This window comes from Rhea americana, unplaced genomic scaffold (genome assembly GCF_003343005.1).
Source record: "Rhea americana isolate MKP2758 unplaced genomic scaffold, rheAme1 scaffold_51, whole genome shotgun sequence".
Lineage (NCBI taxonomy): Eukaryota > Metazoa > Chordata > Aves > Rheiformes > Rheidae > Rhea > Rhea americana.
The window spans coordinates 2,439,388-2,450,372 of NW_028186657.1; the positions used below are offsets into that span (position 1 = coordinate 2,439,388).

At 52.4% G+C, this 10,985-nt stretch overlaps 1 protein-coding gene across 1 annotated transcript in view; it reads right to left on the reverse strand.

Moving 5' to 3' along the window:
- Positions 1 to 213: 213 nt before the first annotated feature.
- Positions 214 to 10,985, reverse strand: part of SPARC (secreted protein acidic and cysteine rich) — a 12,329-nt gene continuing 1,557 nt past the window's right edge. The window contains exons 2-10 of the mRNA XM_085317918.1: positions 5,209 to 5,278; positions 4,862 to 4,912; positions 4,370 to 4,454; positions 3,782 to 3,903; positions 3,387 to 3,507; positions 2,594 to 2,727; positions 2,089 to 2,237; positions 1,246 to 1,394; positions 214 to 1,008 (exon numbers count right to left, since the gene is read on the reverse strand). Coding sequence (XP_085174044.1) covers positions 980 to 1,008; positions 1,246 to 1,394; positions 2,089 to 2,237; positions 2,594 to 2,727; positions 3,387 to 3,507; positions 3,782 to 3,903; positions 4,370 to 4,454; positions 4,862 to 4,912; positions 5,209 to 5,265 — 897 coding nt within the window. The 5' untranslated portion in view covers positions 5,266 to 5,278 and the 3' untranslated portion in view covers positions 214 to 979. The remainder of the gene's footprint in view (positions 1,009 to 1,245; positions 1,395 to 2,088; positions 2,238 to 2,593; positions 2,728 to 3,386; positions 3,508 to 3,781; positions 3,904 to 4,369; positions 4,455 to 4,861; positions 4,913 to 5,208; positions 5,279 to 10,985) is intronic.

Consider the following 10,985-nt stretch of genomic DNA (forward strand, 5'->3'; position numbering starts at 1 on the left):
GCACAGCTTCCCTGGGAGAACAGGGCTGGAATTTAAGAACAACTAAGGGAGAAGTGGAAGTGCTCAAGGGCAACTTGATTTCAGGAAGCCAAGAGCTTTATCTTAGCTACAGCAGAATTGCAATAGCAAGGCCAGCCACGAACACCCCGGAGGAACGTGTGTCAACACTGAGTCTCCCTTTGCAGCACAGAAAACACAACAGCAGCACAATCATTGAGTAATGGTAAAGCACAGAGCATTTTCAAACCTTTATTTTTAGAGGGAATTTTACAGGATGGCATGTGTTTCATTTTATTTGTTYGAATTTTTGTGCATTGTCCCATTCATTTGTTTGGTCAACCAAGTTCTTTTTCACGCCCAATGATTGTTAAATTCAAGCCCTGGAAATAATAATAATTAAGAAAAGTAACCCCAAAATCCTGCCACTCTGGCTCTCCTCTACCTGTCTCACCCCCTCTCCATCCCCCCCCCCTCCACACGCCGAAATCCAGCAGTCCACAAAGTCACTGGCAGCCGCTCTGCTCGAAAAGCCCAAACTTCCAACATCCTCGGGGCCTGCCTTCCCTTGGTTGCGGTCTGTAACTCAGGGCGGTAAATCAGCTGCGATGCCTTTGTGCCTACACTGAAGTGTCCGAAGAATGTGCTGTTAGTAAGAAGTTAGCAGAAGTCTATCCAAGAGTGGATATGGAGACGGAGCAGATATTTAGGAAAGGAACAGGGTCAGTCAATTGTAAAGACATCGGGGAGAAAGGACTGATTAGAGCATGTGGAAATAGCCGAGTGAGTAATTTAGTGGTAATAGATTAGGCTATTAAGGAGGACTGTTATTTCTCTTAGCACCGTTACTATATATGTTTAGATCTATATTAGCACCTTGTTCCCAGGGAAAAACAAAATGAAATAAAAGAGGTTTAAAAACTGTAGGAAGTGGGAAGGTTAAAACAAGACAAAACTGGCAGCAGAGAGGAAAGCTGGAGCTTTAGATCACAAGATCCTTGTCTATATCCTCTGTGGAAGGAAGAGAGAAATGAGGTTAGGAGCCAAATTCAGCCTGGGAGCCAGACACAAGCAGAGGATCTGCCTCTGCTGGTGCCCCACAGCTCCTGCAATCCCCCTCCAGTCCTCCCTGCTCTTCCCTCCCCAGGARTGGCTGTAACACACTGCTTCAGCCCAGTTGGGAGCTTCAGAGTGTTTTGGGGTGTCTCCTCCACCCCCATTCTCTCCCTGGGGCTGGCAGGTACTTACGCTCCTTAATGCCGAAGCAGCTGGCCCACTCCTCCAGGGCGATGTACTTGTCGTTGTCCAGGTCACAGGCCTCAAAGAAGCGGGTGGTGCAGTGCTCCATGGGGATGAGGGGGGCGCGGAGAGGGGCCAGCTCGGTGTGGGACAGGTACCTGCCACAGCAACCAGCACCGTTGGTGCATGCTCCATAACCACCTCCCCGYGAAAGGAGCTCTGCTGGCTGCACGTGCCCAAGCCCCACTCTGAGAGAGCCTCCTCAATCCCTCCCTCCAGTGTGAGCTGCTCTTCCAGTGCCTTCCCAGTGTCTGTCACTGGGTGCAATGAAGACTAGGGACTAGTGTCTCCTTTTGCATCTGTCTGGGCAAGTGGCAACAGAGCCAGCAGCTGAGGGTCCTCACCGCTGCCCCACTCCGCCAGCCAACTTGTGGTCACTCAGGCACCTGTATTCACCACATGGCTAAGCCAACACCTGCTATTTCAGCTGTCAAAATTACTCCAGTGCTTTTGGAGTAAGATATTTTAGGAAACTATCATGTGATAGTAAATCTGAGAAGACAAGAACTGCACCCAAGGGTGATGGGAGCAGCTGGGGCCAGGGGTGTCCCCTCTTTCTGTAGAAGAGATTTTCACAGAAGTCAAAACTGCCTCCATCCCAGGCAGATCCACCTTGGCCACGCCTGCTGTGTGCAGGTGCTGTTCCTCAGCTGAGCTTTACCTGCACCTCTGCCATCAGCCTCTGTCTTATCTCTGGCCTGCCTTGACTTCTGCCACAAATGAATCATCCTTGTCCTCAGGCAGGAGGGGGTCCCACTAGRTGCCCCCATCCTGCTGTGCAGACACACTCACCCATCGATGGGGTGCTGGTCCAGCTGGCCAAACTGCCAGTGCACGGGGAAGATGTACATGTTGTAGTTCTTCTCAAAGTCACGGGCCAGCAGCTCCACAGCATGGTCACCAGCTTCCAGGCGTTTCTCATTCTCATGGATCTTCTTCACCTGTCATAGGAGGTACCAAGAAGACCTTGTCAGCCAGGGTTAGGTGAGGCATGCAGGAGCTCAGGAGGGGCTTTACATGGGTACCCAGGGGTTATTCTGGATGGGTATGAGGGAGAGCTCTCYGGGAGGATGGAGATGGCCTGTAGGAATGGGGCTGGTTTGGTGTTTGTGGGTGACAATGRCTCTCTCTGCAGGAGCTGCACAAGCACACGTGTACATGGGCTCCTCGGGGCGGGGGGAGGGGTTTGGGCTAGGTGATCTCCAGAGGTCCCTTCCAACCTCAACCATTCTGTGATTCTATGTGCTGGGGTCTGTTGGAATGAATTCTCAGGTTCCCTCCCACCCTAGCTGCTCACCTTGAGCTTCTGCTTCTCAGTCAGAAGGTTGTTGTCCTCATCACGCTCATACAGGGTGATCAGCACGTTCTTGAGCCAGTCCCGCATGCGCAGGGGGAACTCAGTCAGCTCTGTGTCCAGGCAGGCAGGGATGACTGAAGCCAGCATACGGTGATCAGCACAGCACCCAGATACACAAGCCCAGCACCCTCCCATCTCAGCCTTGAATCTGCCTGAACCTTCACTGTCTCTTTATTTTGAGCTACTTATTTCTCACTCCCAAGTTAAATCCTCTCTGTTCCCCAAAACCAAGTACTTGGAAATGAATTTCTATCTCGGCTGACTTGAAGCATCCTCAGGGACATTGACTGCAAACTAGGTGCTCAAAAACAAAATAAGAAGTCTCTGTGGCTCATCTGAAACCTGCTGCCCTCCTTCCCTGGCACAGAGTCGGATATTTGAGTCCTTGGGGCTGGCCCCATGGCCTGGGATGATGCCTCTAGGGGCTGCTTATGGGGCAGGCATGGAGAGTGGGAACTAGAGCTCTAGGACCATGCTTCATCCTTCTTCAAAGCCTGTTCTCTGGTACAGTGATCCCCATGGCTTTTCTGTGAGTTTGGGTCTGAGTCTCAGTTGTGTTCCTGAGCCTTCTCTGAGGGTACACTTAGTTGCAATTTGTTCATGGAGGCCAGCCTKGAAAACTTGGCTGAGACTTAGGGTATCCTTCAGCCCATAGGCAAGTCCAGGCCATGGCTCTGAAAGGGGATGGGCTCAGGTTAGGAGCACCCTTGTCTAAGGGAGCACCTGCACTTACATTTGCAAGGTCCAATGTAGTCCAGGTGCAGTTTGTGTCCTTTCTTGGTTCCCTCCAAGGTGCACTTGGTGGCAAAGAAATGGCAGGAGGAGTCGTAGGTCTTATTATCAGTACCGCAGACCTGCACAGGATGGGGGGATGCAGCGTGAGAGTGAGCAAAGCCCAGCCCCACTTTGGGGTCAGTGGGGAAAGCTTCCAAATGGGACAGCTACCTCAGTCTCTGAGGGTCACCAGGTGGACAACAGATCTTTAGGTATCACTGGCAGAGACCAGATGGGGACCTGCCACCCCGACCCTAACCATATTCCCCATCTTGCAGTGCCTTGCAGGATCCAGTAGTGCCTTGCATGGGGGTTCCTGCCTGCTCTCATCCACCATGTGGTCTCTCCCCTCACCTTCTCGAACATGCCAGCGGTGGCTGGGCAGCTGGAGGGGTCCTGGCACACGCACATGGGTGAGTTGTTGTCATCCAGCTCACACACCTTGCCATGCTTGCAGTGATGGTTCTGGCAGGGATCTGAGGAGGGCGGGAAGCACAGTTAGAGCCTGCCCTGTCCTCACCTCCCACCAGCTGGCCTTATCCCGCAGGGACAGAAAATATTCAATGGGGACTGCCCCAAGCTCCTCTCCCTGCACTGGGAAGATGTGAAAGTTTCTGAAGCCCCCAGTAGCCCCTGGGCTATTTCTGGTCTCCTTTCTGTTGCCACACAATGTAATGGCCTTCCTGTTTCAAAAAAGGGTTATGGAGAATCTAGTGCAGGAAAGAGGTCATGCACCTTCCCATCTTTCAAACATGCTTCTAGTTTGACATCATCCTTGTGCTGCAGCCCTTCTTGAGGGAGTCCCTCACTGTTTGGGATGGCTAAAGGCCCTGGGGGCAGGGRGGATGGTGTCTCGGCCTCCCAGAGGGGTGAAAACTGGAGGTCCAAGGGGGAGGAAAACGACTCACTAAGCTGAAGGTTCAGGGGAGGGAAATGACTCACTCTCTGCAACGATCTCTTCTACATCCTCAGTGGGTTCCTCGAACTCGCCCACCTCCACCTGGACAGGGTTCACTCCCACGGGCTCCTGTTGGAGAAGCCAGAGTGTTCAATGGGGCATGGGGCAGGCTCAGCCCCAGTGGCCCCCTTCCCTGCGGCAGTGCAGCCCAGTGCTTTCTCTCCTCCTCCACACTTCAGAGCTGCTTTGGGAGAGCTGGCGGGAAGTGGAGAGGTTCCCAGCAGACACCAATGCTTGGAGCAAGATACCCAAGAAATAAAATAATAATTTGCCTCTGTGAGGACTGTCTGTAGCACAGCAGTGAGCACTGAAATGAAAGGCTTCCAAGCCCTTGAGGTTTATTTAATCAGTTTGCATGCAGGGTAGCTTTGCAGCCTGGTGGAGATGGAGGGACTGCTCAGGTGGGGATGTGGGGAGACCCACTGTGGCCCCGTTTTTCCCGCCAGGGACGGGCAGCGAGGAACAGAGCTGCCTACCTCTGTGGTTGGATCTTCGATGACCTCCGTCTCATCAGGAAGAGCCTCCTGCTGCAGAGGAAAAGGGCTATGAGCCATGGTTCATGAGAAGCATGGTCCCAAGGTGGGCAATGCGCCAATGTAGAAGAGGCAGCAGGGCCACCCTCAAGTTTCCTCTCCCCCTCCACCCCCTGTTCCTAACAGCACTTGTGGATGGGGCAGCCATTTTGTCCTTGGGAAGCATGCAAGAAGGTGAAATGCTCCCACAAGGGCTCCCGGGTTTACTTATTGCAAAAGAAAGTTCTCATCAGAAGTGGCCAATGRGCAGCCTGATAGCAGAGATCTGTCCTTTTGACTCCCACACTTACCGGCGCCGCCAGGGTTCTGCCTGCTAGGCAGAGCAGGAAGAAGATCCAGACCCTCATCTTTCAGCAAACCCTGAATAGAGGAGAGGAAAAAGAGAGATGAGGATGAGGTCTTTGGACCACCATATACTGCTCAGCTCTAGGCAGAGTTCACAGCTAGCAATGAGACACGTAGAAAAGGGCATTTTCTTCATTTCCTGCCTTGTCTGTTTGATATTACAGCCCCAYATGCTGGCTTTTCTAGCCAAAACTTTAAGCTGAATATTGCTTTCCATGCAAATCCCAAAATTGGAATGTGGGGGGTTTAGATTCCTTGATGCACTGAAAAAATTGTGTCAAAAAGGCAACGTGCCTTTCCTGCATGTAAGTCATTTTGGACGAAAAGGTACTTTGCACTTTTAAAACCCCTGATACTAGTGCCAGGTRCAGGAAATAAAGCTCTCTACCATTTTATTTGTCAATTAGAAGAAAAATCAAAGTGCAGGAAGGAAAGAGAGAGAATACAGAGACTGGGAGCACTTCAGAATTATTTCCTTTAATAAGTGCACAGAAAAACCCATCCCACCCAGACACATGCAGAGCCATCACTAGAGGTGGCGGGGCCCAGGAGCCCAGTGTTRGCACTCCAAAATATTGAAATCTTTACTATAATTTTTGCCTTTCCTGCCTGGACCTGAGGACCCCCAAGCTGGCATCAAGGGAGTCAAGATGCCTCTGGGTTGTCCTGCCAGGAGGCACTGTACAGAAGATGGGCTCCAGGAGGGACTTTGCACCTTCCAGACCTGCAGCTGTTTCATGAGCTGAAATGCTCCCTAGAATGAGTAAAAGAGGCAGCGCGGGAAGCCCAGCTAACACGGGCTACGATTCAAGCCAGAAGCAGAGTCCCAGCTGGTGAAATAACCCTGCCCTTGTTCCCCTCAGTTCCTGTTTGGCAGGATTGAGCCCCTCTGTGCAAGGGGAAAGAAGAGCTCAGCTGTCCACTTAATATGCCAGCAACATCCCATGCATGACAGTGAGAGGAGGGCTCCTTCTGCTCTCTTCCGGCAGCAAACCGCCTCCCCTCCCCCTAGACTATCTCACACCTCCAAAGGCATCTCTTTGCCTGCCAAGGTTTCTGCTCYCCCAGCCTTCCTGCTCGCCCTCCTCTCCTCCACCTGCCTTGGCTCCTTGAGCAGGAGTGAGGAGATGGAAGGGGCGTCAGAGCTTTCTGGGTCCCTCCTAGCTGGGCTGCAAGGAGGAATGGATGGTATGGATGGAAAGAGACAGATGGATGGATGGATAGCTTCACTAGGATAGAAAGAATTTCTTATGTCTTCTCTGACCAGAGTTAGAGAACATGCCTTGTTCTTCCAGCAAACACGAGTGAATATCTCATTTGCCAGTGACTCTTTTCTCTTCCTCCCCGTTAAAGGCTGCTCTTCCTGGGCATAAAACTGCGACAAGGCTGTGCTGCCAGGGCACGAATCAGGCTGGCCTAGCTCCATGCTAATTTAGCGTAGTCAGGCCACATGGAGGCTGAAAYCCTCTTGCAAATCTCAGTGCTTCACTTGGAGCCTGGTTCACCCTGTAAGCAGTGGGGTGCCCTCCTCTCTGCCTGGCAGGGCCCGTATGAAATAGGCACGTGGGTGCAGAGGACAGCTTCCTGAGGCCATTGGAGAGCTGGGACCCATGGAGACACCTCCAGGTGATGGCTGCTTTGCTGGGATAGAGGCCCTATGTGCAGAGGAGCCTGTAGGTGGGGGCGGCAAAGCCCATTTCCTGTGGCCGGCCGCAGCTGTCCGCTCCCTCTCGGTACACACTGTCCCTTCTCCTCTCCTTTATTTGCTCTGGAGGCTACTGAGAACGCTCCCTGCATTTGCCAGGACCTGAAACTGAGGTCACTGGCTCTTTCCTTCTGGACGGTTGTTTTCTGGGGGGCGGGGGAAAGAGGGTGGAAAAGTACTGGTGAATCTATCCATTTCCTCCCTCGCTGCCATCCATGGCTTTTCCTGGGCTTCTCCCAAGGGGCTTGTTTGCCTTGGAAGATGCTTTGAGGTTCAGTGATATTCAGTGTGCAGAAACATGACAGAGTCCAGCCCAAAGGAGAGGACGGTGCGTGTACATGTGGAAGATGGCATTAAGAACCCAACCCCAAGGACCTCTCAGATCATGCCTCCAAGCCCAAAAAACCCCGAGTTTCAAAGCCTGGGCATGCAATGAGCTGGGGTCAGGGAATTACATGCTTGCTAAGAGCAAGTAGACACTCTGAGCTGCCAGTGTTATGTTTGGAGGAAGAAGGAGAGTGAAAGAGCCTCAGCAAACAAGCTGTGCAGAACCGTCTCACGCTAGAGACGGGAAAACAAGTTTATTTGGAAAACAACATCTTCCTAGAGGCAGAGACTGTGCACAGAGGACATTGCAATGTCTGTAAGACCCTGGCTGCTTTGCAAGGGCTTGGTCTTTCCTGAATGCCTGATAGCCAAAGGTTCTGATGGCTCAGGCACTCCATACTGCTTGGGCAGAAGAAACAAGCCTGACCCACAGTGTGAGGCGCTGGGGACAGAATCCCTCCCTGTGGTCCTGCTGCCCAAGAGGATGCTCTTTAGAGCTGGAAGTTGGGACATGGCATGAGCTCAGCTTCCACCCTCCTGCCAGAGGGTCTTAGGTGGAGATCTCTGTGCGGGACCCTGCCCCCTCTGCCATGCCTAGCAGTGCTCTTCATATGCAGAGGGCAGCATGAAAGGAAGACCAGTCCTATACAGCAGAAGGCCATTTTGGATGGAGGAAAACAAGAATGAAGAAGATATTTTAGCAAGCAGGGGCTTATAAACCCTTCCATACCCGARAGGAATCAACAGAAGCCAATGCTTTAATAAGACACACCAGAAACCAGCACATCTTGGGCTCAGAGAGGGCTCCTGAATACAGCAGACAGAGAGCCCTTCAGCACTGCCAATGATGCCCAATGGCTAACACAGGTACGGTGTTTAGAGGGCCAGGCTGCTGCCTGGTAGCCACAATTATGACAAACTCAAAGCTGTTTACAGGGCTATGGAGCAGCATTCCTCCTGCACTAGTCAAGTTCCCGGGGAGAGCTCAGGGAAGTCTAGGTATGCACATGCCAAACTCCAAGCCAAAAGAGAGAAGTCTCCGTGGTCACTTGCCATTATCCCTCCACAGACCTGTCCAACCAACTGCTAATGATAGAGAAGAGGGTTCTGACGTCTCCACTGAGCAGAGCTCAACTCGTGGTGCTCACAGGAGTCCAGGTCAGTGCTGCACAGCTGGCTTATAGACGTTGGCCTTCAGCTGTCCTCCAGACTGCAAGACCTATGGGAGAGTCACCTTCCTAAGGCCCCCACACGCACCAAAAAAAAAAGAGGGGGGACAGGACGTTTAGCTTGCCCCATTGATGGTGAAGGTTTACAATCTGCTGCAGCTTGTCTCAGCCTGTCTGCACTGCAGAGCACTGGTGCTATCAGGTCTGGCATGGCAATATGCCATCTTCCCAGCACCCAGTGGCATCTCCAATGACAGTCTCAGCTTCAGCCTTTCTTTGCTACTGCTGCTTCTCTCTGCACTTCTCAGAGGCTTTCTCCATACACCTGGACATCCCGGTCTAGCTCCAAACAATGCCATGTTTCCTCTGGCCACCCCCACTGTTTTTGGAGATATCTCATGTGTTGCTGAAGCTGAGGGTGCTGGGACCTGCCGGCCAGAGCAGAGGGAGCACTGACAGCAATGCATCTCCTGAGCCAAGCCCTGCAGTGCTGTGGTCTCACTGTTGGAGCTGTGGAAGCCTCTGCTCACTCCAGGGACCACCTCCCTCCTGAAAATGCCCGGGTTGCCAGTGGGCGAAGTGCCCTGCACGGTCCTCTGTGGAATGATCTTGGGGCATGCATGGGGAGGGAGCTGGCCCCACTGCACAGCCAACACTTGACCCCACTTGCATCCTAAGTGGCAACTTTGGCTCCCAGCTGCTGTGTAAACAGTCTCATGGCTCCCATAAATCACTCTCGGCAGTTCACCCTTCTAGCACAGCCACCAGTGCCGGCCCTGACCTGCCTCTTGCTGCATTTTACAGATGTGGGCCTAAGAAGAGAGTCGCGGAGCACAGAGACATTGAGCTTCAACTCTAGCCCCTTCACCAATTCGAAGCAGGCCATGCTGGCAAACTCTTTACCACCTTCCCTCCATCCTGCAGCACTGTTACGAGCTTCTCCTGCCAGGCAAAACACCCTGCAGTGATGCAAAGAAGAGCGTTTGTGCCACTTGGGTCTATTCATTCTCTGTGTCTCCCCCTCCAGCCTGGGTGCCTCTGTGTGCTGTAGGGAGGAAGAGGAAGCCCAGTCGACACAGGAGGAGGTTCCTTGGATGGCCAGAGGATGGTCCATGTGGCACTGGCCCTGGCCTGGGTTACATAAGCCCGATGGGATGCCACGTTAGCGCAGGGAGGAGTCTCCGCCTGGCCAGTTTGACAGCTCCTCCCCAACGCCGCTACCAGACCCAGGATAACCACCAGCTGCCTCCACCGCTAACTCGGGCGAGGGGCCTCGCTGTCCTGCACTGTGATCTCCTGTTTCCTGGCAGCGAAGGAGCAGGAGTGGGTAACTGTGGGCCAAACACTCTCCTCATGTCTCAGCTCTCCACCTGCACCACAGCCATTTCAGCACCCCACCACGGCCTCACAGGGCACAGCCAGCAGCAGAGTCATGCATAATTTGCTCATTCCTGCTGCAAAGTTCTGCAGAGCCTGAAGCATATCCTAGCACCTCAGACTGAATGAAAACACAGAACAGGCCCAGAAAAGGCTGTTGCCCACTGTGGGCCACAGTTTTCAAGGTGCAGACGGGTGAAAAAAATTAGCCATTACAGAAATACATTGCACCCACTGGCTGGCCCCAACATAGCTATGCAAACAAGACCCTGTTGAGCTGTGTTTAGCCAATCAGCCTAAAATTCAGTTTGAAGACAAAGCTGTTTGTGTGAGCCCCCACAGAGCTCCCCGCTGAACAGGTCCCTGCTTGTCCAGCTGTGTTCCTGGGGACGTCAGCATGCCCCATCAGCTCTGCAGCTGTGCAGCCACTTCATTGCGCCAGGTCTCAAGAGAGCGGGGAAGGAAATGAAGACTGGGCAGAAGCCAGCCTGCCTCCTGCCACCTGTGCAGTTCTCTGAAGTTCATACATGGCTTATAGTTTGCATATCCAAGAGAGATTTAGATGGAAATGAAGTGAAATTCCCTTTCGCATTTGCACATGCACACGTCCATTAAAACACAGGAAAAAGAAATCTATCCACTGCATCTTTCCGTTCAGAGTTACTGATAATGTCTACACACCACTGTGCTGTATTAACCCATTCTCCCTGCAGGAAGTTGGTAGAGCAGCTGTGATTGCATTTGTGAGTGTGCCAGGTCTTCGCAGGACAGAGTAAGTGCCCATTTAGTAGTACAGTTATGTGGTAGCTTGGAGCTATCACAATTTAACTGTCTGGGTTGTGCATTGCTTCCATAAAGGGAAACAATTAGATCAGCAGCAAGAAAAGTACATGGATGAGACCCGAGCTGCAAACAGCAGAGATCATCTGAGCTTTTTGCAGACCTCAGTCAGGAAAAGTGATATAGCATTATGCTGTCCTGCTTGAGTCTTTTTTTTTTCCTTGAACTGCACATGGGGCCATGTCAAAAGCAGCCCTGCTTTCTGTGAAATGCTGTAAGTAAGGGTCCTGCCATGCCAAGTGCAAGCAGGTCCCTTTGGTCCTGGAGGAGTTAGAAAGCTGATCTCTCACTGATGCACAGCCCC